This window comes from Orbicella franksi, chromosome 10 (assembly GCF_964199315.1).
Source record: "Orbicella franksi chromosome 10, jaOrbFran1.1, whole genome shotgun sequence".
Classification (NCBI taxonomy): Eukaryota; Metazoa; Cnidaria; class Anthozoa; order Scleractinia; family Merulinidae; genus Orbicella; species Orbicella franksi.
Window position 1 is genome coordinate 5,214,281 of NC_138154.1, and position 26,096 is coordinate 5,240,376.

The following is a 26,096-nucleotide window of genomic DNA, read 5'->3' on the forward strand; positions in this document are numbered from 1 at the left end:
TGTTGTGTGGCCAACCTTTGCTGGTCATCTCATACACTTAAGCCAAAACAGGATCTCTCTGTGTTTCTCGTCTAACGTTATCCACTGTGACTGGCAGTGGATCAAACTGCATCAAATTAAATATACCCACAGGGTCGACAACTTCTTCATTTCTGGATTCCTTTACGAGTGGAAGGCGGGAAAGACCATCGGCATTACTGTGAACTTTAGTGTTCTTGTATTCAATGGTGTAATCATAGCCCGCCAGGAACAAGGCATAACGTTGCAGTCGAGCTGCAGTGACCACAGGGATGCTTTTCCACGGATGAAAGATTGACGTTAAGGGCTGATGATCTGTGTACAATGTGAAAGAGCGGCCAAACAAATACATATGGAACTTCTTTACCCCCCAGATTATTGACAAGGCTTCTTTGTCAATCTGTGCATACTTTTGCTCAGTTTTGGTGAGTGTCCTTGAAGCAAAAGCTATGGGTCGCTTGGTACCATCGTGCATCACGTGAGATAGCACCGCTCCAATACCGACAGGGGATGCATCACAAGCAAGCCTTAGTGGTAGGCTGGGATCATAATGCGTTAAAACTTGCTCTGATGTGATCATTTCTTTCACCTTGTTGAATGCTATCTCGCACTGTTCTGTCCATTTCCACTGATGATTCTTCTCCAAACGTTGTGTCAGGGGATGCACTACTGTCGATAGGTTAGGCAAGAACCTGTGATAGTAATTGATTAGCCCGAGAAAAGATCTCACTTCAGCTACATCGTTTGGACGTGGCGCATTCAATACTGCTTCTACTTTCTCTGCTGACTTGTGTAGGCCATCTTTGTCGATGTCATGTCCGCAATAAGTTATCTTCTTGAAAAACTCACATTTTGCCTTGTTTCCTCTCAACCCATGAAGCTGAAGCCGTCGTAGAACTTGTTCTAAGCACGCCAGGAAATTATCGAAACAAATTGGGCCAACTTTCATTTTGGCCGCGGGAGATCTGAGGCTTAGTTAGGCAAAATCCAAGATGGTGGATCAATGTGAAGCCAACGAAGGCGAACTAATTATTTCAATAAAAGAGGCACTGAACCGAGAAAAATCAAAATTTGAGCGGCGAATTTCAAATGCATATAAGCTAAAGGATTTAGACAATACATTTCAAGAGCTAAATAAGCTAGCTGAAGCGGTTGTGAAAGGGAAGTTTGGCGGTCTTCGTGAGAGACCCAAATACAGCATCGGCAAGCTATATCCCATGCTACAACGAAGCATGATCCGCGCGAAAACCGCAATTTTTCGCCGTTTAAGTTCAAAGATGAGCAAGGTACATCCCTGGATGGTTTGCTTCGACCTTCCCATGCCACAGGAGGTCTTCAATCTCTTGCGTAAAGAGATTCTTGGTAGAACAAGATATGGGGTAGAAGTTGAAGAGAAACCAGGATCAGTGGCTATAAAGTTTTCGAGCCTGAGAAGATTATGTAACCTGTTCAACCAATTCGAAGACTGTGGTGAATTCAGAAAGCAACTTGGTGAGGGAAAAGGAGAAGCAAAGCTCATTGTAAATGACGAGAAGAAGGGAACAATGATGTACATTGCTAAAGAGGAGCTTTTAAGAGCTAAATTTTATTATGGATATTGGAATTCCTATGGCATCAGCCAGCATTGAAGATAATAGACACAATACTAACCACACTTGGAATTGCTCAATCATTTCCCTTTAATGATTTGAGAGACAAAGGTCTCAACAGTCCATTATATTTTAGTTTACAATATACTTGCATCTTGAAATTCATGTTTATAAATGACAATATTGTTTGAACTAACACTACAACTACAAGTTGAGTTAATATTAACGTGAATACCCAACTGATTTGCATGTTCAGTGTGTATTTGAATAGAGCTGGCATTCATCAGAATTATATATGCAGTAATGATCAAAATGTTATAACTTAAATTGGATATGACAAGGCTGTGCTCCGAGAAAAAATAACTGAGAGCCCTTGTCCATTAACATTTCAACTATAGATCCAATCCCTTAAGGGTTAATACCCTACATTGCTATACAGTTTAACTTCAGTCATCCTAATATTTTAAATGTTAAGTTTTCTGGGGCAAACAGGTGTCACTAGAGTACAGCCTTGCATCATCAAAAACTATAGAGATAACATTCTACATCCAGCTTACATACTAAACTCCCTAAGAGCAGTACCTTAAACACTCTTGTGTTGGTTTGCCATCACGTACAGATTTCTTGATCTCTTCCATGAGTTTATGTCCACAGAAGAAGCATTGTTCAGTTTCAGCTTCTTTAGACAGGCCACAGTAGCAGTGATGCTGGGGATCCGTACGGATGCGGGTGGGAATGAGAGTGTCATGTGACTGATGATAGGCTAATAGTGAGGGTTGCTTGATGGGGAGCCATAGCTTGCTAATGTGGTCATGCCTAAAAACCTGATACCAACGTTGTTTGTACTGGCTGTTTCTGGCAAAGCTTGCAATTTGCACATGTTTAGCTTCCCTGCCCTGCATTGTATTGATACCCAACCCTGTCCCATATTTGTCAAACATTTGCTTTGAGTGGGCATAGACTAAATGTCCAATGCTCCACACAGTGCCTGAAACTGAAGACCCAAACAAAGCAACTGCAGTGAAATAATCATGGCACAACTGGGGAAGTTTTGCAAGATCTTCTTCAGTGAGATGGTACATTGAAAAAATTGCAGCGCAGTCCCTGAGTTTAGTACCAATGAAGACAATTGGCAGAAGTCTCATTAGCAGCTTGTGGTCTGTTGAGTCACCCTGAATTGCCCTAACTAAATACATGAACCCATGTAAGATTAGTCGTGAATCTTTACCTGTCAAGCGATACGTAAAATCCTTGTCTTTACCCCTGTCCTCAAGCAGCCACTTGCCCAATTGCTTTTTCATTCTCCCTGCCTTTACATCATTTTCCATAGCCTTTAAATATCTGGCAATTGCACAGTTTGGGGGAAGTTCACCAAGGCTGTTTAGTTTATTGGGAAGGTTACTCAAAGAAATGGCAATATTGAGCAGCATTGTATGCAAATACTGTACCCCATTGTTCTTTAAGTGGAGGGGTTCAACAACCTCTTTCTCACAAAGCTTCCCAATGAATGGTTGAAATTCTTGCCTGGATTTTTTCCCAGCAATGAACTGAGTGACTTTAGCCCTCTTTGTTTTCCCAGCTAAGTGACCCAGGAGTTTCCTTTTGAAATCAGCAACCTGCTGAGCGATGACAATTCTCTGGCTATACTGCCATGGTCTCCATTTACAGTTCTGAGTCTTCCCAAATTTCCCAGTTAGTGAACTACTCTCATCTTGACAAACATTAGCAAAACTGGAAAAGTATTTTGCTGAATTAGAGAACTCACCATTGATGTAAGCCAAGAATTTCATGTCCCCAGGGAGAAGGTCAAATGAGAAGGTTACATCCTTCCCCATTACAGTGTAGGTTTTCTTCTCAATACCCTCTATATCTGCAGCTATTTTCTTTGTAAATCTGGTAACCACCTCATGGTCCTCCTTACAGTTGGCTCCGAACAATAAAAAATTGTCATTGGGAGAGGCTACCCTGGGTCCCACATTTAAAAAGCTTACTAACCACGACATTGATTGGTCCCACTTTCCAAATGGGGCTCCATCACCCCCAATTGCAACCTTAAATGTTCCCTCCCTCTCACCAAACCAGGTTAGTTTGTCACTTTCTTTCCTACATTCATCAGTTATTAAATAGAATTTACAAAGCATGGGTAGAAATTCCTCTAAATTTCTATACACCCCATCAACCTGTTGGTCTACTGGTAAGTCATGGCACAAAGTTTCCCTTACTGAGATCACATCTCCCATATCAAGCTCTTCAATTTTATTCATTAGAATACTGTATGGAAGTGGTTTAGGAACTGGGACACCCCATCCATAAGTTATTCTTTCCTTTGACATAAAACCCTTTTTGGTATGCCTCCCAGTATTTTTCATTACCAAAGATGATCTTGTCTGCTGATATTTAACTTTACTAATTACCCCACCTGCATAAAGGAGTGAAAGCGAACGAATAAAATTTTCCTCACTTTTCTCATACTCTACACACTGCATTTTTATTTTGGCCACAGTGGCCTTTCTCATCTTTCGTGATGAACAAACATATTTAGACATATCTGCCATTGTGCCATATTTACATAGTGTAGAGAACATGCCATCAAGTGCAGGACTTCTGTTCTCTGCAGACCCTCCATTTACCTCTGCTGAAGCAATGAGGGTTTCTAGCTGTCTTCTATTGGCACTTCTCCTTGGCAAATTTAACCCTCCTTCATTGGTGAGCTGAGTTGGACTTCTCTTTCGGAGGGTGGATGCATTCTTTGTCACCTGGAATGTTGATTTTCTCTGTGGTGGTGACTCTGCTTCCAATTCATCCAAAGTTTGTTGTATGTTCTCTCTCTGAGATAGAAAAACAAATATATTAATTTTTAATTAAAGGAACAGTCAGGGTTTTTTTTACGATTTGATTACCATTACTGTTTCTTTTTTTTAATAGGGCTATTATGAATAATAAAGCTTATATAGTTTTCAGCTTATCGTGACAATGGCTAAGCTCTTTAAATTAGTCCAGCGTTTGACGAAAAATAACAAAGACTTACTTTGCTCTTTAGTCGCTGAATTTGTTTCTGTTGGGCACATAGCTCCTTGGACTTCGACAAATACTCAGCTCGAAGTGCAGCCCTTTTCCTAGCTAGTTCTCCGACCGGAAAGCGATCCCTCTGTGACCCGTTCAATGAACGTCTTGGTTTTTTCCTGCTCTTGCTTCCCATGGACTGGCAGAAATAGAGGGAATACACGCATCCAGATGCTACTGTTACGCCAAATCCAAGGCCTCCGGTAACAAACCGAAACGATAGAAACACACTTCACATCATGTTCTTTTATTTTCGACAGACAGAACAGTAAATCACAATTTCTCTCGCAGCGAAAATTTGCTCCAAAAAACTTTCAATTTTGCTTACTCGTCGTTATGTTTATCTTATGCCAGCAGTTGAAGATTTAGAAGCTTGGAATGATATTGATAAATAAAAGAAACCGCGGCAAGCTGTATATCAAAACAAAGCTCCCAGTCTGAAGAATTTTGTTCTTTAGCGCCAATATCCATTTTCGGTACCAGTCTTCCGAAAATGGAACAAATTTGACGATGCCTATCTCCCTTGGTTGCATGGCGAACAGCCGAGTGAAATGTCCATCCTAAGGGACTGGAAACTAAGGACATTTCTCTGGCCCAATTCGTATCGAAAATTGCCTAGCGTGAACTTAGCCAGGTGTTCTGCATCATCCTTGCCAGTAATGATCATATCATCAAGGATACAGCTTGTGCCAGATGTTCCTTCCAGCACTTGATCAATGGTGTGCTGCCAGATTGCAGGTGCTGATGTGATGCCAAACACCAGTCTGTTGTACTGAAACAGGCCCATGTGTGTGTTGATGGTGAGGTATTTCTTGGAGTCTTCTTCCATCTCTAGTTGGTGGTATGCCTGACGAAGGTCAATCTTTGAGAATTTCTGCCCACCACTAAGCTTTGCAAAGATATCTTCAATGCAGGGTAAAGGATACTGCTCAGCTTGTAGTTCTGGGTTCACTGTGTCTTTGTAATCACCACAAATTCTGACAGACCCATCTTTCTTTGGGACAGGTACAATGGGCGTTGCCCAGTCGCTCCACTCAACTTTCGTGAGAATACCTTCATTCTGAAGTCTTCTCAGTTCTTCTTCAACCTTGGGCCTCAAGGCGTAAGGTACGGCACGAGCTTTGCAGAAATGAGCTTGGCTATCTTCTTTGAGGGTTAGCCTTGCCTTAGCTGATTTGAATGTTCCCAGTTTATCTTCAAAAACATCAGTGTATTTGTCTAGCATGGTCTGCAGATGTTCGTTAGCAATTGGTGGGGTTTGTGAAGCTTTCAGTGATTTAATAGCATACCAATCCAGGCATCTCTTGTAGAGCCAATCCCTTCCCATCAACACAGGGCCCTTATTCTTAACCACATACAGATCCAACAGTAAAGGTTGCTGACTTTTGTACTCAACATTTGCCTTAAGCACTCCCAGTGGAACAATGCTTTCCCCCATATAGGTTTTCAACATTAGTTCAGTTTTATGCAAGGGTTTGTCATTAAATTTCTCCTCGTACAAATCATGTGGAATGATCGACACAGCCAAGCCTGTTGCCAGTTCCATTTTCAACGGTTTCTCTTCTACTTTCAGATCTACCCAGATTACATCACTGCTGGTTTCCTCACATTGTGTATCTTCATGTTTCCTAACACATCCTCAAATTCATCACTTTCACTGTACTGAACTGTATGGACTTGAGTGTTTTGTGGTGTTTTGAGTGGTTGCTTTGGCTTACCTTGTCGTCTCGAGTTACAAACTCTGGAAATATGGCCCACCTCCCACAATGATAACATGTCTGGTCCTTGAATCTGCAATTGTGTGATGCGTGCGAGTCTCCTCCGCATAGATAGCAACCCTTAGGCATGAGGTTCAGCGGCGGTGGGGCGGTGGCGGTGGTTTGCTGTTATCTGAGATCTTGTCACCTCGAGGTTCTGTGTGCAGCTCACTGTGCAATTCCGAAGCATCACGAACAGCAGTTTCCATCGCTACGGCTATTTCCAAAGCCTTGGAATATTTCAGTTTTGCTTCTGAAAGCAAACGCCTTTGTATCTGCATATTTTGAAGGCCACAGACCAATTTATCCCGTAAAGCTTTGTTAAGGTTCGCGCCAAAATTGCAGTGAGTCGCTAGTTTCTTCAGTTCTGCTACGTAGGCCAACATGGTTTCTCCTTCTCGCTGATTTCGTTTGTAAAAACGAAAGCGTTCTGCTATTTCCAACGGTTTAGGACTTAAGTGTTGCTGAAGGGTCGTGACGATCTCTTGGAAGCTCTTCGTGGCTGGTTTATCCGGTGAAAGAAGGTCCCTCAACAATGTGTACGTTTTGCTGCTGATCAAGCTTAACAAGGTTGGCACTTGGCGGTTCTCATCGATGTTGTTTGCTAAGAAAAACTGTTCTACACGTCCCGCATAAGTTTCCCATTTCTCTTGTGTCTCATCAAAACTCTCTATCTTCCCGATAGCAGTCATATTTTTGACATTTTCCTACGACTTCATCCTCGTCGCCACTGTCATGTATTTGGTTTATTTCAATCGAAGCACATGGAACAGAATGCGCATAAGTGCGCATGCTCATATTGTCAACCGCTGGCTCAATACACTACACCCTTATATTTATTCTTGTGCTCATGCCCAGTGAAAACCAGCTTTAACAATAAGATGGCAGTCCTTTCCTATGAAGACAACTGCGAAGTTTTCAGATCAGATTCCCATGGTATCTTTTAACAGGTGCCTGTGACTTTCTTTTAGGTTTTCTCTTAAAGATTATTGAATCGATATGTTTCCAGGCTGGAAAGTAGGGTGACAAGCCCGTATGCAAGAGATATCAAGGTGATAATAGAAGTTCTTTGCACCCACACTTTCTTGGATGTCATTGAAGTCACCTTTGAATGGATACTGGTATCATTCCTTGTGAGAGAGGCAGAGGTTAAATGGTGTATTGCTTCCTTTGTTGAACGTTTTCTTGCACGTGATACACTTCCTCTGGTTTGGGGTGATGAACATCAGTTGAAAAGGGTTTTCATTCTGCCAAATTGTGGTCCTCTCTACTCTTGGGGAGTCATCAATAGCAATGCTGTCGTTCCTTGAAGTGGGGTTTCTGTTTCTGCTACGAGGTCTTTTTGCTCCGGGTTTGTGCCCAGTACTGCTGGGAGCTCCTCTAGTAGCCACCACAGACAGATTTAGCTGTTGTTCTGCCTCTTTAAACCACTGGAGATGTTGTGCCAATTTGCCATTTTGTTTGGACACAGCAATGGAGTGGCTGCACAGACTTGTTTCCTGAAACTTTTCACAGTCGCAAACAACTCCACCGGTAGGTTTCATGACCACATAATTGGGCTTGGAGGGTCCTCCACTTGTGCTTTCTACAAAGAATGCTTCATGCTGGTGGGTGCCTGGGGCCGGGTATATAGAGTTTTGTTTCTGAACCAACTGGCTTGCTTTTAGCCGGGATGCTGCATGTACTAATCTTGATAACCCAGAGTCTTCAAATGAAAGTGACATGTGACAACCAGGATCTGGTGGCATTGGCCGTGCTACATCTTCTTGTTTGGCTTCTACGGGTTTAACTTCTGTGGCCATTAGCTTCTCGATATGCCACTGATGTTGTGTAGGACTCATTTTGTGAAACCAATCATCCAGATTTACCTCCAAGTGTTTGCAGTACTCGTTTTGCAGACGATATGGTCCTTCGCCAATGATCGCCCGTTCAACATTTTGTTGTTGAATGTCTTTGATTTCTCTTCATCAGCGAATTCCACAACATTTTTACGTTGTTTGTAGTCCTTTTTCTGTTTTACAGTGTTATTGATGGATTTGTTTGCATTGTTGAAGTAGTAGTAGTATCCCAGTCCAATATCCTTGCGAACAGGATACATCTTTTCTTTCATCTCGTCTGCTTTGTACTTCAGGAACCAAGAGTGGACCTGGGCTTCTTCAACATTCCGTATGCTGAGTTACTTTTGATCCCAATGGCCTTTCAGGAATTCCAATTGTTCAACAAATTGTGCAGGCTATGAACAATCGGCCAGGCCTCTCTTGCTGTTTTCAACATTACCAAAAATGTCAGTGATAAAGGATTGCTGGTTGCTTGTAGTAATGTCTAGGCTCGTTAATTTACATCTCACAATGTCTTCAACATGCTTTTTACACAGCACACACTTGGAGGCAGGAAATTGCTTGTTCATCCCATTGAAAATCTTGCTAACACCATCGCTTCCGATTGACCAGATGTTTCTTAATGCTGGTTGAGCTCTTGTCATCGAGCTGCAAGGTAACTGTAGCATGCCGTATTTAAACGCTTGTGAATAGCCACAGGACCCAGCATTGTCGGAGACTTCATTGTTTTCTTGTCCACCAACAGCAGATGCGGATAGGTGGTTGGTGTAGCATAAAAATTACCACAGTTGAAGACAGTGTCAACGCCCAAGACTCCAAACTGCTGAGGGTTGGTACAAAATGTCCAAGGTCTGCCAGTTGCCTGTCATCTGCCAGAAACACATTGCCAGTGGAACAGTCCGGAAACCTGATAAAAGGATTTCCTTCCTCTGCTTCCTCTTTAGACATATTGGCAATGGCCCACAACTCATCCTTCTCCGTCTTTTCCTTTTGTGTGCTTTTGAATTTGCTAGCTTGATTTTGGCGAGGAAGTGATGAAAGGGACTCTGCTTTCATCAAGCCTCCCTTTTCCTCAAATACAGCGTCATATACTTCAGAAGGTTTTTTCCATCTTTGACCATCTTTACCGTTTCCTTAATACTCTTCTCAGTGCAAAGGAAGGACTTCTGTGTTTCTTTGGAGTTTCCATGGGGCACAAGGTCAATGCCATGTTCTTTGCCTGTGAAGGAGTACTCCACCATTATGTACTTCACAGGTTGTCCAGTTCAGTCACATTCTCCACAGCTGTCTACCGAAATCATCACTTTTCAAGTGCACCCAGTACTTCTTTTCCAAAACATAGACTCTCTCCTCCATGGTAGTAGGTTGTTCAACCTCAATAAAACCTTCATCTTCTTCTGCAACAAAGAACCAACGCTGTTGACCATTGTGTCTCAAAGGCCCCAAGTCGTCACTTAAGCAGTCATCTAGATCATCCAAGAAACTTGTGTTTATTATGAAAGCAGCATTGCTTTGGCATCTTCTTGGCTTAGCACTACAAATCTTTCCAACAGGAGGGCATTTCAGGACCTCAGCTACCGCCTTCGGACTTTGGCGCTCTTTGTACTTTCTTCCAAGTTTGTAGAACAGAGTATCTGGGACATCATTTAGGACCTCTACCTGGCTGCGAACGTAATATAAGAAATTTATAAAACTGAAATAAATTGGTATTAATAATGCAGCTGAATTAAGCAGTGATAATATCACACATTCAATACTGTAAACTGCCACTTATAAGCCCTCCTGCTTATAAGCCCGTCTGGTTATCAGCCCATCACGTGAAGTTTATCCTGTTATTTTCTACTGTCCCCAAAGGCTGAAACACCCTCTTGAATGGATTGTCTGATATGCAGAAATATTTCTTCAATCAAGTCTCGCCTTACTTCTATGCTCCATAGATTTGCTGCTCGTGGATTCACTAAAAGTTGCCTGTGGATCAATTTTAACCACACACAGACTTCGGATGATACCATAGGCGAAACTGGAACATAAGACATCAGGACTTTATTCGTGGCATTTACACCCATTTTGTGCCTCCAGTAAACTTTCCATAGCATTCCCTTCACGTCCTCCTGAAAGCTGGTATAATTGCATTTTGACTGCTGTAAACAGTTGAAATTATCCATGCACATCTTTAAAACGTCTTCTAGAGGCAGAACCTCTATCTCTTCATCTATTTCCTCTACATTCCACACTTCCTCTAAGGCTTCCTCAACCGAGACAGATGCCAAAGCTGCCATATTGTGGTCCCAACTTAAGTGTGCATTACTGCTGTGCAATGTGAACTTGACAGCAGTCACAAAATGAACCTTTTTTGCAAGAGCTGAAAACGTTTTTTTGCTTAAGTTTACATGCACGCTTACACCTAGCTTACATCAATTAAGAGCCTATTAAGCTGACCTGCAGTGAAAACCCTTGAGTGGTGTGCATTGCCATTTCTTTTTTGTAGTTTGCTGTGCTACGTTGGAATATTTGCTGTCTTTCCCACGGTCAATGAAGTTGTGTTGATTTATTTGAGCTATTATGGTCAAGCCTTCCAAGTTCATTTTCACAGAGAAGTTGAATCGCCAAGAAAATCAGCTGACTCCTGAAGGATGACACAGATCACAAATCGATATGTTACCCAGGCAGTTTTGGAGAAAATACAGCACTACACAGCTTTCTGGTGCTTAGATAAGTACCTTTAAACATTTTAGCTGGTAATAGTTGGAATAAATCAACACAACTTCACTAACCTTGGGGAAAACTGTGACGATTCCTACATAGAACAACAAACAAAGAAAAGCACATGGAAATACATGGGTAGCACTTCATGTAAGACGTCACTATTATTCAAAGTGAGGTATCACATCAGACCAAGGCTATGTGCCACAAAGCCGGTCCAAAATGGCATCCAAACCCTCAAATCATCTGGCATTGTGGAAAATTGCGGGACATCAACCCGCAGGAATGAACCGATTAGTATGCATTCTCCTATTGTCAAATGCAATGATGTGTTTGAATTTGCTGATGAAATTTGTTCTATTCCTATGAATGAAGAAGACATACTGGTCTCCTATGATGTGATGGCCCATTTTACCAATGTGCCGTTAAGTGAGACTAAGTGAGACTTAACATCCTGGTCGAGAGAGCCATTACCAATGATTGGCTTAATCAAACCTATCATCTTAATCTTGAGAAAGAGGAACTTGCACAGCTGCTTGAAGTTTCCACCACCAATCAGCTTTTCCAGTTTGATGGTCATTTATATGAGCAGACTGACGGTGTAGTGATGGGCTCTCCTCTTGGCCCACTAATGGGAAAAACTCGTGATGGTTTGGTGCCCTCTCTATATAAGAGGTATGTAGATGATACTCTTGCTAGCATGCCTAACACCAGTGTTGCTGCTGACTTTCTGACTACATTGAATGGTTTACACCCAATGGAACTTCCTGCTGATAATATGATCCCTTTCATTGGAATTGAGATAATTAAGAATGGAACACAACTTGAAACCCATGTTTACAGAAAGCTGACCAACACTGGTCTAGCATTTTGAAAGCCATGTAGACAAACGTTACAAAGCCAGTTCATTGAAGACCATGTCACATCGTGCCTATGCCCTGTCATCTACGACAGAAACCTCTAATGAGGGATGTGCCAAGTTGTGTTCTATATTCTCCCGACTTGACTATCCAATTGGCCTAATAAATTCCACCATTAATATGTTTATTTAAAATGTTGGCTGGATCTGCAGTGGCTAGATATACTTGAAGAACTCTGTCGTGTGGGTGCTTCCACTGGCTCACTTGAGGGGTTTGTTTCCTTACTGGAAACACCGGGTGTAAGCTGGGTTTCATGGTCCTCTGGTGCTGTTGGGTCAGGGTTGGCCTGACGGTCATCATTCCTGGGTGAGATAAGTTGATAGCGGTTCCGGCTGTAAACAGAATCATCTATTTGTACTTTATAACTATGAGGACCCGCCCCACTGATGGAAGTGTCAGCTATCCATGTGGAGTTGCCTGGCAGCTGTATACAGATGGTTTGGTTGGGCACGATTGGCTGGAGTGGCCTAGTGTGTTTGTCATAAAAATGCTATTACCGATGCTTCACGCCAATTATAGCTCTCGTTTCTCCTTTGTTTGAGTGTGGAGGTAGGAGCAGTGTACCAGACAATGGGAACAGTCTTGCAACGGCAACCAAAAAGGCGTGCTCGACTTGTCTCAACACCCTTCATTGGTGTATTTTGCCAATCAAATAGAGCAAGATACTTGGACTGGCCTGATGCTTTGCATTTTGTGAAGAGGCGCTTGAGCATCTGGACGGCATTCTCTGCTCTCCCATTAGATTGTGGGTAACAAGGAGATGACGTGTGATGTTTGAAAGACCAGGTTTCTGCGAAGACCGCAAATTCAGTTGATGCAAATTGTGTGCCATCGTCAGTGACAAGGACATTGGGGATGTTATATCGTGCAAAAACATATTTCATCTCTTAAATAACACTTCTTGATGTCATGGAGTTAAGGCAGGTTGCCTCAATGAACTTGCTGTAGTAGTGTGCTATGACTAGTAACATAGTACCATCTAGTTCACAAAGATCTGCAGCCACCTTTGACCATGGTCGTGCCACCAGTTCATGGAGTACTTTGATGCGTAAGGCAGACATCGCATTTGGATATGTATTCCTTTCATCCTGTCGCCATTTGAGGCCAGCAAAGGGTGTCTCAAGCTCTGCAGATGCAACCTTCAATGCCTATGCGAGAGAAATGTGTAACAACCATGAGTTCCCTCTGTAAGGTTGCTGGAATTACTGTTTGCTGCCCTTTGAAAACGAGATCTCCCTCAACTATCAGCTCATCACGAGAGTCAAAGGGTCTCCTTCTGGCTCTCAGGCCAACCATTCTGGATGGTGTAGCATAACTGCTGTAACACTGGGTCATCTGCAGAAGCATGTATAATTTGCTGCCAGTACACTTTGCATAGGGGAAGGAAGATTCTGTGGTTGATGTCTTCTAGTTCTCAAGAGAAGTTGCAGGAATTGACTTCAGGGAGGTAGGCTCTGCTAAAGGTGTCTGCTAAGAACATCTCTTTTCCTTTCTTGTAGTGGATCCTCAGGTTGTACTTCTGTGTTTTTATTAGCATACGTTGCAGATTGTGAAGTATCACACTGGATGGTGACTTCTTCCTCCAAGTTGTAGTACCGGAGCACAGGGGTGGGGTTGGCTTTCTTCAAGGTGTCCAACACTTTCTGTTGGGGACTTTCCCAGTTCCAATCCACGTTGCTTTGAGTCAGCTCTAGCAGTGGTTTGGTTACATCTGAGAGATGCAGCAAAAACTTGCTAAGGTATTGTGCTAGACCTAACAGCCTCTGTACTCCAGCTTTGTCTGTGGGTGCAGGCATCTCTACTATGGCTTGCACTTTGGCTTGGTCTACACGTAAACCTTCATCTGTAGCTGTGTCCAATGAATGGCACCTCCTGTCGACGAGTGAACTTGTCTGTGTTTAGGACAATTCCCTGGGCTTCGCAACGGTGTAGGAATTTCACAAGGTTTTTGTCATGGTCTTGAATGGCCTCCACATGGGGTGTGTCCAAATCTGATGACCACAAAGTCATTTTGCAATGACCTCCACACCCTGCAGACCTTCGATGAGTTCATGTATTCGTCGTTGGAATACCTCGGGCTGAGCTAATTCCAAAAGGCATTCTTTTCCACCAGAAATGCCCAATTGGTCTTTGGAATGTGCTAAGGTATGACGACGTCTCATCCAGCACAATGTGCCAGAATCCACTTTGAACATCTAATTTTGTGAAAACTTCAGCCCCATGAAGGCGTGTAGCTACATCCTCAATTGTGGGGAGAGGATAATGTTCCCAAAGGATGGCTTGATTCAGTCTTTGGGATCCAGGCAAAATCTCAAATTGTCATTTGCTTTGGGTACTACCATCATTGAACTAATCCAGGCAGTAGGAAATGTCATGGCTGCAATAGTGTCTTGCTGCTGAAGGTCATCTAATGTCTCCTTTAGTTTGTCTCTCAATGCCACTGGCACCCAGCAGGGTGCATTCTGTACTGGGTCTACTTCAGTGGCGATTCTAATGCAATATTTGCCTTCCATCTTGCCAACATTTGCTCTGAAGACTTTTGAGTACTTTTGTAGGAGGTCATCTTTGGAGAGGGGAGAGTAATTTGATACCTCACCACTGGTGCTGTCTAAATTGTAAACAAGAGCACTCCCAGTGCTCGGTTTATGAAGTTCATCATTGTTGATGTACTCTATAATTTTAATTTTAATTTCAATACAGGCTTTGCTTCCCAATAGCCGCCGTATTTCTGTATTATCAACCAGTTTACAATCGAGATGACTCAATTGTCACCACAGGAGACATGAATTTGAATTTGGCCTACCACAGGAATTCTCGAGCCACAATACCCTACTATCGCTGTCTGATATGTCTTCACGTGCTTGAGGCTGTGGTCTTTGGTTGCTTTCTTGTACAAGTGTAGAGGTATGAGATTACATTGTGCGCCTGTGTCTGGTTGGAAATGCAGGTAGTTTCCTGACGTAAGCTTGAGAGTTACCAGTTGAGAATCATCAAGCTAGACTGTGGTGATATCTGAGATGCCATATATTTTATCACCCTTGGTTTCTTCGGTTTCGTTAAGCTCCACAACTCTTGCTGTTTGGCTGTGATTGTTTCCATCGACCAATGCTCTGCTCCTGCACACGGCTACAAAGAAATTGTACCTTCCACACTTAGAACATGTTCTTCTAAATGCTGGACAGCTTTCTCTCCTCCTCATGTCGTGTGTTCCATAGTTCCCACATTCCTTTGTTGGCCGAAACCCAAACCATCATTTCCTCTGCCCCACATGGTTCCCTCTTGTTCAATTGATTTATGGCATTCACTTGTTTTGATTTGGGATTTTCTTCAACAGCCTTCATTTGCTCGGTTGTGCTCTCCAATGTGAGGCAAATTTCGTCTGTTTTCTTCAGCATTAGACTTGTTTCGCATAACAGTTGTCTTCAAACCTTTGGATCTCGTATTCCAAATACCAGGCGGTTGCGAAGAATTTGTTCAGGCGTAATTGCATCGAAATTGCAACCCGCAGCTAGCTTGCGTAGCGCTGTTCTGTATTGATCGTAGGATTCTCTAGGCTCTTGCACCCTGTGGTTGAATCTGTAGTGATTGAAAGGTACATTTTGTTGTGGCTCGCAGTGCATGGCAAACTTCTTCAAGACTGGCTAAATTTTCTTGTTGTCACCCTCACATGCCCAGTCTGTAAATGTTGAATACACTTCTCGGGCTTCCTCCCCTATCACTGTTAGTAGAGTGGTGACATGAACTTTCTCATCCTTTTCGGCCAGCTCTGTAGCTAATGTATAGTTTCTCCACGCTAGTTCAAATTTCTTCCATTTCTCAGCCATGTTCCATTGTGTATCTCCAGCAGTGACAGCGGCGGTAAATGTGATGTCACCATCCTTCTTGTTTGTGAATCAGGTTGATCAACGTACCACCAAGGTATCTGACAAAAGTTCTATCCTGACGCTGCCACCATGTAAAGATTTGCACAGGCCCAGAACATTTAGAAGTGATTTATTCAAGATCTAAAACGGGAAAATCACGCAACTAGGACACAACCCATTGCATGACATTAACATTGATCACATGATAATCTTGAGGCATCTCAATACAGGAATGTCAGTCTTAACTTCCTCCACTCTGTTATCTTCCCTTCCTTGCCCTTCTCTCTCTATTTTTTTCCATCACCTAGAGGGATTTTAAGGCCTTTAAGAGTCGCAAAATCAAAGTGCATATGGGTGATTTGGTTCAAAGTATTGACACAGTTTTCATAAATCCAGTCATATATTGGCATACAATGTATCCTGACATTTCTCGGAAAAAGTTGAACAAGAAAGTTAAGTGTAAATCTTAGGAGAAACTAGATGACAGTGGAAAGGAATGCATGCATTCATTAGCTTCTACACAAATTGCACTTTATGCTACCCTTAGTAACCTTGAAGTCGCTGTTGGAAGAAAATCCAATGCAGCTAAAACAACTTTACTTAACGAGTAAATGTCTGATGCACAACTCTGCCTACGACTCCCATTCACAATTTCGGGGGCAATGTGAGGATATCGCTTCCTGTATTCTTTTTGTTTGACTTGAGATAATGGCATTACTGTCTTAGGATTTAAAAAAATGTGCTTTGCTGAAATCTTTTATAACAGGATTGCATTCCACTATAGCAACCATGAGGAAAGAAATCTGAAATCGAAGTATTTTTGTCAGGTGATTAAAAATGCAAAGGGCAATGGTAGAGAAATGTGACCGGCGATAAAACAAGTGCTCCCTGATGCTAAAAAGTTTACTGTGTTTTTCATCTTTGGGAAAGGAAAGTGGCACATCGAAAACCTCTCTGCCCTAACGATTATGAACCACTACTTTGTGTTTATTGGTAAAGCTTTGGCAAACTCCTTTTGAAATACATCTTCTACTCCTACTTTTAGCACTCTACAATCTGAATTCCACCTATATGACATCAAATGAAAATGAATCTGTAATGAAGGCAACAATAGCGAGGGTCTTAAATGACTCTGCAACAAATTTAGATCAAAAACAAGAGTTGGCTGAAGAATCCGATTATGAAGGTTTCCATTCCTGCTCACGCCATTCCATCACAATGTTGTTAAGTGTCATTGTCAGTAAGGACCAGGCAGGGTCCACGGATCGAGGTCGGCCGATTCCCTCCAAACTTTCAGCATTTTTCCTCTATCAGATAAGATAACGACCGGTGGTATTTTTAGTAAGATAAAATAAATTTCATAGAATTTAGACCACCCCCCTAATTTTTGGTGCTATTTTGGCCACGTGAGACGGGAAATTTGGGTAAACTTCCACGAATGATTTTACGTTTTTCGCATTAGCCTTATTCATTTATACGAACTGTACATACTTCCCAGCCTATAAACAGCTCATGTCTCCAATATAAACGAATTTGGTTAAAAATAACTTACTTTGGAGTGGTTCCAAATATCATCACTTAGAGGCTATCATAAATAAGAAGAATTTTGGCAATTTTCAAAGCTGGTTTTCTCTAAAGTGCGGCAGTTTATTTCCAGATCAAAACTAGTTTTTATTAGTCTGTCTTAGAGTCTTTACAAATACGCAAACTCTCATTTGGCAAGTTAAAATCCTGTCGCGTGAGCTCTCTCGCAACTTTAACTTAATTTCCTAATTTGCATAATTGTAGTTTTTCCGGGAAAAATTTCCTCTTGATTTGCGCCATGTTAGAGGCGTTTATTGGCTTTTTTACTATGACTAAGAGAAAAATATAACTTTTTCAGATAAGTGGCTATACTTCAACCGCGTATTTTGTCATTCGGTGGGTCAAAATCCCCTCCCGAAAGCTTTCTTCAAATTTGACTAATTTGCATGTTGTCGATTTTTCCCTGGAAAACTTCGCGTAGTTGTTGATATTACATACAAGCGATGATGACCCTACACCTAATGAAACAAATTTTCTTTAAGTTCTTGTTTTTGAAACTATTGTTGTTTCGATCTTGCAGACGTTGACAGTCCACAACGAACATGACAGTTCGCGAATCGAATTCTGTCATTTTAATAACCACGGACATGCAAATTAGTATGCCAGACAGACTCAAGATTGTGTTTTGTAAGTTAGTGAACAGTTTTGGAGACTTCCAGAGTTATTTTTTCACCACATGTGATGGAAGGTAAACAAGTTGCCGAAATGACAGTCAATTCGGTGGAAGAGGAAATGTAATTCGAACATTAAGTAACATGGCTGTGCAAATTAGTGAGTCGAAACTTAATACACTGTTACGTAATAGATTCCTGGCTGGGAAAGTGACAAAACATTACTAAAGCTGAGCAATCCGTGTTTATTGCTGCTGAAATCTTATTTCTTTAAGCACAGCTTTTTCGTCGATGAAGAAAACCCGGATTGGTTTTATCCATGATAGCATTTAAGTATGGCAACGGACAGCTGGCGTTTAGTAATGCGTAAAAATCCTTGCAGTTTTCGTTTTACTGTGTTTACCATAGCATTCATTCAGTTTTCAGTCTTATATTGTTTACAGTTTTACAAGTATTTATAAACCCTGTTATGTAAGGGTCCCTGCACCTATCTAAAAGGCCCCAATAGAGAAGATGGGGGTAGAAGCAATGAGATCCTCCCTACTAAAACCATGTGACGTTATTTTTGAAAACATGCGCAACTCTCAGAAAATTTTTCAATGGCCTCGAAGAAAGTCTTTTTTCTTGACAGCGGTCCACTTGTCGTCAAGTGTAGCTGATTGCAGATTTCTTTCAGAACTGCCAGTTTGAGTGAGTCAAGGTTCTTGTTCTTTACAAGTTCGCAGATATTGCTATCACCCACGATGATTGGATGGCTTGGTTTACCCATATCATCCATCACCAAACTTCTAAGGGTGTCAAGGGCCATTTCCGACTCTGCGGCCTCGATGTCTTCCTCAGGGATTTCCTCCGCATCAATACCCCTATGACGCAGCGCCGCTGTCTGATGTGAAAACAGGCTGCTGATTTGCTGCGCAGTCCTCCACTCTTCGGGCTTAAACGTGAGCTCTCCGTCTTCATTTCTGAGGGTCTTCATCTCCCTCACTACCTGCACAGGATCGGCCTTGTTTCCAGTTCTTGCACCCTCTTCAAATTTCTTCATCAAGAAGGCCTTGACGTTATCAGTCATTCTGGTGGGTCGTTTTGTTATCTTCAGAGCCCACCCCAATGGTCTAGGGTCATATCCTCTGACAGTGCTGCCACTATCCTCACCTTGCGATGAGGTTGATGGCACATCCGGAGCAAACGTCACCCCCGTCGTAATTCCCGCCCATTTCCTCCTAACGTGGTCATACATGGACTCGCAGTCCACCTCAAGACGGTGCTTGCCCGTGTCCATATGGGTGTCTGCCTCTGCTTGGGTCTTGAATGTGAGGACGCATCCAGTCTCTTGGCAAGAGTAGATCTCGGACTAGTTCCTGACGCTCTCACCCACACTTCCCCTGTGTGTAGCTTGACCAAATGGCTTTATCACCCTTAGCCCAGTATCTCCGTGTGGTGTAACTCCAAGACCACTATAGGGGATGAGGCGTCCAGGGCCGATGTCGTACGCTTTCCACACACGGATGCCACACTCCTCATACTGGAAATCGTTCAACACGCTAATACCTGGTATCTTGCCATCTTTGTTTCTCTCCCTGGTCGTGTCCACCTCGACGACCGCTGCTCTGCACCCTTTGATACCACCATTTGATTCTAGTGCTGTTTTCATATCCTCAGCAGTGACGACGTCGTGCCTCTCGTTAACCCAGCGCTTTATGTGTGCCTTCATAGCAGCAGTCTTCCTATCGCAGATGTCCTTACCAGCCTGTGGCTCTGAGAAATCATATCGCACTGGTCTGACACCGGTTCTCACCCCCAATTCTCTAAGACTTAGCAACAGATGCCCATTGTGGTAACATCCAGCGTTATCTGATCGGAGGTAGGCTGTTGTCACAACTGGATACTCCTGTTTGACTTTGTGCAGCAAGTCCTCTATGATTGAAAGAACGGCAAAGCTATTTTGGGAGCAGTTGTTGAAAATGTGTACAAAACACTCGACTTCATGCTTGCTCTCCACTGTTGTTCTAGTGATTACTGCGCTGATATGCCAGCTTCTTCCCCTCTTGCCAAAAAAATCACTCATCTGTTCTCTGTATTGCACAGGCAGAAACTTCATGGCCCAGTCCATTATGACAAGACACGAGTTCTCGTCTAACTTCTGGAGGATATGTTGCTTGGCTTCGTCCTGGTTACCTGACCGTAGCAAGTGAGCCTTCCAAGCCTGTATGTTGCGCACACAATCTGTGTACTCAAACCTCAGCCTACCCCTCTCCTCTTCTGTCATGTCCGCTTTGTCTTGCATCTCTGCCATCTCTCTCAGTACTCCTTCCAGACTCTCACAGCGCTCACATTCGTAGCAGTGTTGGTGATCACATTCGCTCCTAAACTCCCATGCACTACTGTCACTTAGTGCGTGGACCGTGCAGTGATCACCGCAATGTTCACCTCGTCCGATATGTGTCTTGAAATCATTCTTCAAGTACCTTTTTCCATCCTTTAGTAATTTCTGAGTGGCAGTCACGCTGATGCCCTGATCTGCTAAGCCCTCCAACATCAAAAATACCTGGTCAAATGCCTCTGTACCCTCTGCAGTGGTGTTGTCAAGTCCCTGAAGGGATTTCTGCATAGAGGCCGAGCACACCTCAATCATTCGGTAGAGAGAACGCTGGCTCGCTGGCTCGAACTCTTGTTCTTTACAATAGTCTAAATATTGTCTGATGATGCGTGAAGGGATGACGGTCCTTATGACCGCTGGTATGATAATCTTCTCTCCCGAGTCAAGCTTGAGAGTTTTTGTCCCGAACGCCACGTCCTGGACAAATTCTGGTCTGGAGATATATTCAATGAAATGATCCACCTTTTCGTGCTCAATTCTTGTACGGAAACTAGGAATTTCGGGGAGTGGTTGGCCCTTTCCGGCTTCTGTTGCATGCTGGCGAGCTTGATCAATGCGCCATTTGGAGAGCCCAGGGATCATCTCTTGAAGCTCAGCTCTTGAAAAGTCGTCTGCAAAGAGGGAAAGGATCTGTCGCTTTGTTTGCCAATGACCTGCTTGCCCATAGGCCTTGACTAAAATGTCTACAAGACCAGAGTTGGGATCAAAACGCTTGCGCTTGCCTTGGTTGTCTCTGTTTGGATCCGAAAGTGCCTCCGTTTGTAACGCCTTCCAAACCAATTCTTCTTGGCCGGGAGTGATGACAGACAATGAGGTCGCTATAGTCTCTTTAGCTTTGCGGATGTAATATCGCTGCTGGGTGTCAGAGACGTCGTCCCAGGTCGTGTTCAGGGTGGACATTACAGGGCTGTACCGGCCACCTGAGATGCTGTGGACAGCTTCGTTTAATTTCTGCCGTTTGCTGTTTTGTTCCTCCATCTCGTCAACCCATATGCTAATCTCTTCTTCTGGTATCGAGGCTTGGGACGAATGGGACTGCAAAGAGACTGTTTCTGACCCCTCACCAGTGCTTGAGACCTCTGCACACACCGTGGCTGGCATTATGCTCTCCTCACAAACAGTAATGACAGAGAAAGTGGCGGAATCAGACTCCTCGATATCGTCTCCAATCCCCAAGGTGTCTGAGTAAGGATCCTGAAGCGTAATAAAATGGATTAGCAAATTATGAACAAGATTATTAGTAATTCTTCAAAGATCTCCAATACATGTAACTGTGGAAACTCTATATGTGTTTCCTAGCCGATGCCAAAGGGCTTCCTCGCATTTTTGTTCTTGTTGGTGTCTTCAAGCACTGGTCATTATTTAAGAGCGGTTGAATCTTAGTTAGGACTGGGACCAAGTTGCCATTCAGAAACCGTTCTCGACGCGTGATCGGAAAACTCGGATAAACCACTATCTTTATAACTAGGTGCAAAGCCTCTCGGAAATCGACCACACCTAAACGATTCAAAACGGACACCTATTGAAGAAAAGACAGGAAAACCAACAAAGATACCTTTTATTCATGTTGCCAGTCGTTATAGATATCAGGGCACCTGTGGGGCACATCAAAAAATCCTCTGATTACTAAGCTATGAATGGGCAATGTGCAGTAGCTTACCTGCTCTCCAGACATGAAACAGCGAGCCTTACGGGATTTGTAGTGTGCTCCGCGGCAGTTGGAACACACAGCTGTCAATAAAAATGATAATGATAAATAGATTAACAACACTGACCACAATCACCATCACGATCACCATCAACGTGAGTCACCCTTACCGTCACCGTAACCATCGTCACCATGGTCATCGTCATCGTACCCAGCTTAACTAAGGACGGCTGCCCAGTCTTATTAACCCATTAAGGTTATTTTGGGCAGCCATGTACTCTTTATTTTAACTTAGTTTTGTTCATTTAATTTCTAGCTGAGTGCAAATAAAGTTGTTGTCATTGTTGTCAATCTGGTTTGTGCACTTACGCAACACCAAATTAAAGTGCTGTAATTTCCTTTCATGACAGCCAAAGGAAGGAAGGCGAGTGAAATAATGGGTGGTGGGTGTCCCTTGCAGCCCCACCCACCTTCCCATTCCCTCTAGGCCCCCTCCTGGTTCCCCTCCTGGTTCCCCTTCTCCCCCTTCTCTCCCATTTGAAGTCATTTTGCAGGCAGGGTGCCTGATTAGCAAATTACCACTTCAGTCCACCTCGAAGCACTACCATAACGCCCCACCCTCTCCCTCCCTTTTCGAGAAAAAGTTATAAGGATACGAGACAATATAACAGAATCGAGCAATACCTTTGTTTATTTAAACGAGTCGACTAAAAGCTAACAGCTCGTTCAAACACAAAAAACAATGGCATGGGATTACGTCTGGCTTCCTTCCCTTGGCATATTCCAATAAAAATTAAAATTTATGTACTGACCATACGAACAAGCACAAAGTAAAATACGCACCTTCGAAATAAAGTTTTTGTTTGTATTTACCAGTCAAGCCCACCCCGCAATTCTGAGGATTATGGCTGCGGTTTGGCTGCACTCAGTTTGTACTTACCCGAGCCGATGGGAACTGTGGCATGGTGAAATTGATAAATTTCGTCCGACAAGGTGGCGTTTACGCGGCGCGGTTTCATTATAGTTTTCCGCGGTCCTCGATGACTTGGATACGAGCATGTGTTGCTCTTTCTGCCAGCCCAGTCTGTAGTTAATTTTTTTCTATGTCTCGGGCATATTGTCATTGATGTTTTCTCGTCTTCAGTTGCAACAAAGTATCCAGCTCTATTCATGATCAGGTCAACCTCATTAACGTTTTCGTCTCCGGTTCGCTGTTGCCTTGAGCTCACTCCCAGGCTTAGTAGATGTGCAGTAATGTCTAGCTTACATGCCAACAGGGGTACAATCTGCGACCCCGTGCCCTCCAAACTACAGGCAGAATCAGGAGAACTGAACGAGCAAGTCAAACTAACATTCATATTGCAAACGGCAACATCAGCTAAATTGGATCAGTGTAAAGAATCGACTACAGCGGTCTGCAGATGATAAGATAAGGAATGGAAAATTATCCTTCCTGACGGTGTACTTCTACCAAAAATCAGAACTGCTCAATATTTTAAAGAGTTTGACAAAATGCTCCGGTGCAGTATACTATACAAAGCCACTGTACTAATCTGAAAAAGAAATGTGTTGCTCTTAGTCTTAAGTACCTGGAATGCGTCACAAATTAGTCAAGCATGAAATATTTCCGGGAAAAACTACAATTATGCAAATTAGGAAATTAGGTTAAAGTCGTGAGAAAGCTCACGCGACAGGATTTTAATTTGCCAAATGAGAGTTTGCGTATTTTGAAAGACTTTAGGACAGACTAATAAGAAATACTTTTGATCTGGAAATAAACTGGCGCACTTTAGAGAAAACCAGCTTTAAAAATTGCTAAAATTCTTCTTACCCACGATAGCCACGAAGTGATGATATTTGGAAGCGCTCCAAAGTAAGTTATTTTTAGCCAAATTCGTTTATGTTGGAGATATGAGCTGTTTATAGGCTGGGAAGTATGTACAGTTCGTATAAATGAATAAGGCTAATGTGAAAAACGTAAAATCATTCGTGGAAGTTTACCCAAACTTCCCTTCTCACGTTACCAAAATAGCACCAAAAACTAGGGGGGTGGTCTAAATTCTATGAAATTTATTTTATCTTACTAAAAATACCACTGGTCGTTATCTTATCTGATAGGGAAAAAATGCTGAGAGTTTGGAGGGAATCGGCCGACCTCGATCCGTGGACCCTGCCTGGTCCTTAGTGACAATGACACTTAATCCTCAAATAGTTGTGCAAATGCCACAAGAGTGTATGTGGTCTAATGTTTTGATGGTATCTTTCAAAATTCCAAGCCAAGTTGGTTTGTCCAGTTTTTTCTTCTTGATTAGGTTGGACAAAGTTACACTTTTGTCTTTATGGCCTTGAAACTTTGTAATGAGATGTTGGAGCTCACTCTTGGTTACAATACCAAAGGGAATAAGGATTCCACATTGATCTTCAAGGTGGCTGATAATTTTTTGTCATGCCAAATGTCCTTCTTCATGTAGTCATGACCATGTAGTCATGACCATGTAGTCATGACCACCATCATGACTTTTCAGCTTCAAATTCTCTGATGCCAATTACGACCTCCCTATAAGTTACGTAGCAATTTCCAAAAGTACCACAGCCCAAAAACTTTTCCAATTTCACAAGTAAGGAGGGATCTATCTTTCTTATGTGGCAATGTTCAACTTGTCTCTTAGATTCAGTGTCTTATGTGTTTTTGGAACTGGGTTTTCCAGGGACAAGCTCCTGCCCATTTTTTGTTGCTTTCTTGCGGTCCTTTTTGTTCCCCCACCTCTTTTAGGCTTCCTTTCTGATTTTCTTCAATTTTTCTTTGTCCTTTACCACTTTATGCTTTTTTTTCAAACATTTTTATTGTTATCACAACATCACTTTCACTACAAAACTTAAGGTTACAAAAATTATATTACAAGAATTAAGATTACAACTAACACAATACATAATATATATCCAGGCTTGCTTTGACCCATACTGTATAGTATATTAGGTTATAACCATTTACAGTAAGGAGAGGAGAGGCTTCCATAGTAAAAGAAATTTTGCCTTTTGGGCTTTAGAATATAAAATCAATCTTTGGACAATTAACTTATCTTTAACAAATTCAAGAGAGTGAAAAAAGCTTGACGGTTTAAATTCAATTCTTTGGAGAAAGATGTATCTCTTGCCAAGAAGGATGTAATAATTAAAGATATGCAGTTTAGGATCTTAGGGATTATAGCCATACTTTATACTCAAGTCATCAATTAGTAAACATTCACTACTGTGATTTTTCCACCGGCTTATTACTTCAAACCAAAACGTTTGAATTACAATACAGTTAACTAACAAATGGAATAGTGTTTCTAACGAGTCACAATGTATGCAAAGAGGAGAGTTTACGATCTTCATTTGTACAGCAACACACCACGTGGAAGAATATTATGAATAGTCATATTGAAATATGCTTGATTTTGTTTCTTTAGTTATTTTAAATGGAAGCGTATAAATTGCACTAAGCTTGGAACTCTCTACTCCTTATCTACAAAGTCTAAGGCTAGCAAGCAGTTCTGCAATTTTCCTTTGAATAAGTACATCGCAAGCCTTTTTACTAGTGGTTGTGCTAATTTCTATAGTTGTATTTTGTTCCATACCTTGATTGTCCATGATAAATCCTGGTCTCAAGGGACACTTCCATCTGTAAGGTATAGCTGATATTAAATCATATAACCTAGTAAAAGGAGCTCAAGACCAGTTTTTAAAAGAAACTTATGAAGTGTAAGAAATCTAAGAATGAAAGATGCGAATGCAGCCATGACACTACTGGAAAAATGACCTGAAAAAATTTCAGGCTCTGAACGGGATTCGAACCCACGACCTTTGTGTTACCAGTGCAATGCTCTGTAAGAATATCTGTTGTTTTCATCTAGTAGGTCTTTGATTCCTAGTATACCAGCTTCATGCCATTCTTTCAAATAAAATGATGTACTGTCTATTAAAATGTGCTTGTTATTCCATAGAATTACATTTCTAAAGTGGATTTCATTGTCTGAAACAGGGGGAGCTGGCAGCTACCTTTGATCTCACTGCTTTCCTGGTTACTATGATTGCCCCAGTAGAGAAATCTGTCAATCACTTGAGAACCTTAGGGAGCGTGCG

General features: G+C 42.3%; 4 protein-coding genes across 4 annotated transcripts; all 4 read right to left on the minus strand.

Annotated features, from left to right (window-relative positions):
• Positions 1-2,176: 2,176 nt before the first annotated feature.
• Positions 2,177-5,287, minus strand: LOC145500969 (uncharacterized). The gene is made up of 2 exons (XM_081480542.1): positions 4,636-5,287; positions 2,177-4,435 (listed from the first exon to the last, which is right to left on the minus strand). The coding sequence occupies exons 1-2, from the start codon at positions 4,804-4,806 to the stop codon at positions 2,177-2,179; spliced, it is 2,430 nt and encodes an 809-aa protein (XP_081336668.1). The 5' UTR covers positions 4,807-5,287.
• Positions 5,288-6,522: 1,235 nt separating this feature from the next.
• Positions 6,523-7,119, minus strand: LOC145501484 (uncharacterized). The gene has a single exon (XM_081480953.1). It carries the CDS (start codon positions 7,117-7,119, stop codon positions 6,523-6,525), a length of 597 nt encoding a protein of 198 aa, XP_081337079.1.
• An 11,199-nt stretch (positions 7,120-18,318) lies between these two features.
• LOC145500431 (uncharacterized) lies at positions 18,319-19,225 on the minus strand. The gene has a single exon (XM_081479948.1). The coding sequence runs from the start codon at positions 19,223-19,225 to the stop codon at positions 18,506-18,508; it is 720 nt and encodes a 239-aa protein (XP_081336074.1). The 3' UTR covers positions 18,319-18,505.
• Positions 19,226-19,297: 72 nt separating this feature from the next.
• LOC145501485 (uncharacterized) lies at positions 19,298-22,142 on the minus strand. The gene is made up of 2 exons (XM_081480954.1): positions 21,984-22,142; positions 19,298-21,517 (listed from the first exon to the last, which is right to left on the minus strand). The coding sequence occupies exons 1-2, from the start codon at positions 21,996-21,998 to the stop codon at positions 19,298-19,300; spliced, it is 2,235 nt and encodes a 744-aa protein (XP_081337080.1). The 5' UTR covers positions 21,999-22,142.
• Between the last annotated feature and the right edge of the window lie 3,954 nt (positions 22,143-26,096).

Excerpts from the sequence above, each read along its gene's own strand:
- LOC145500969 (XM_081480542.1), bottom strand. The coding sequence starts at position 4,806 with ATGGGAAGCAAGAGCAGGAAAAAACCAAGACGTTCATTGAACGGGTCA. Across the intron at positions 4,436-4,635 it reads TTCAGCGACTAAAGAGCAAA|AGAGAGAACATACAACAAAC; the intron begins GTAAGTCTTTGT and ends TTTCTATCTCAG.
- LOC145501484 (XM_081480953.1), bottom strand. The coding sequence starts at position 7,119 with ATGACTGCTATCGGGAAGATAGAGAGTTTTGATGAGACACAAGAGAAA.
- LOC145500431 (XM_081479948.1), bottom strand. The coding sequence starts at position 19,225 with ATGGACACGGGCAAGCACCGTCTTGAGGTGGACTGCGAGTCCATGTAT.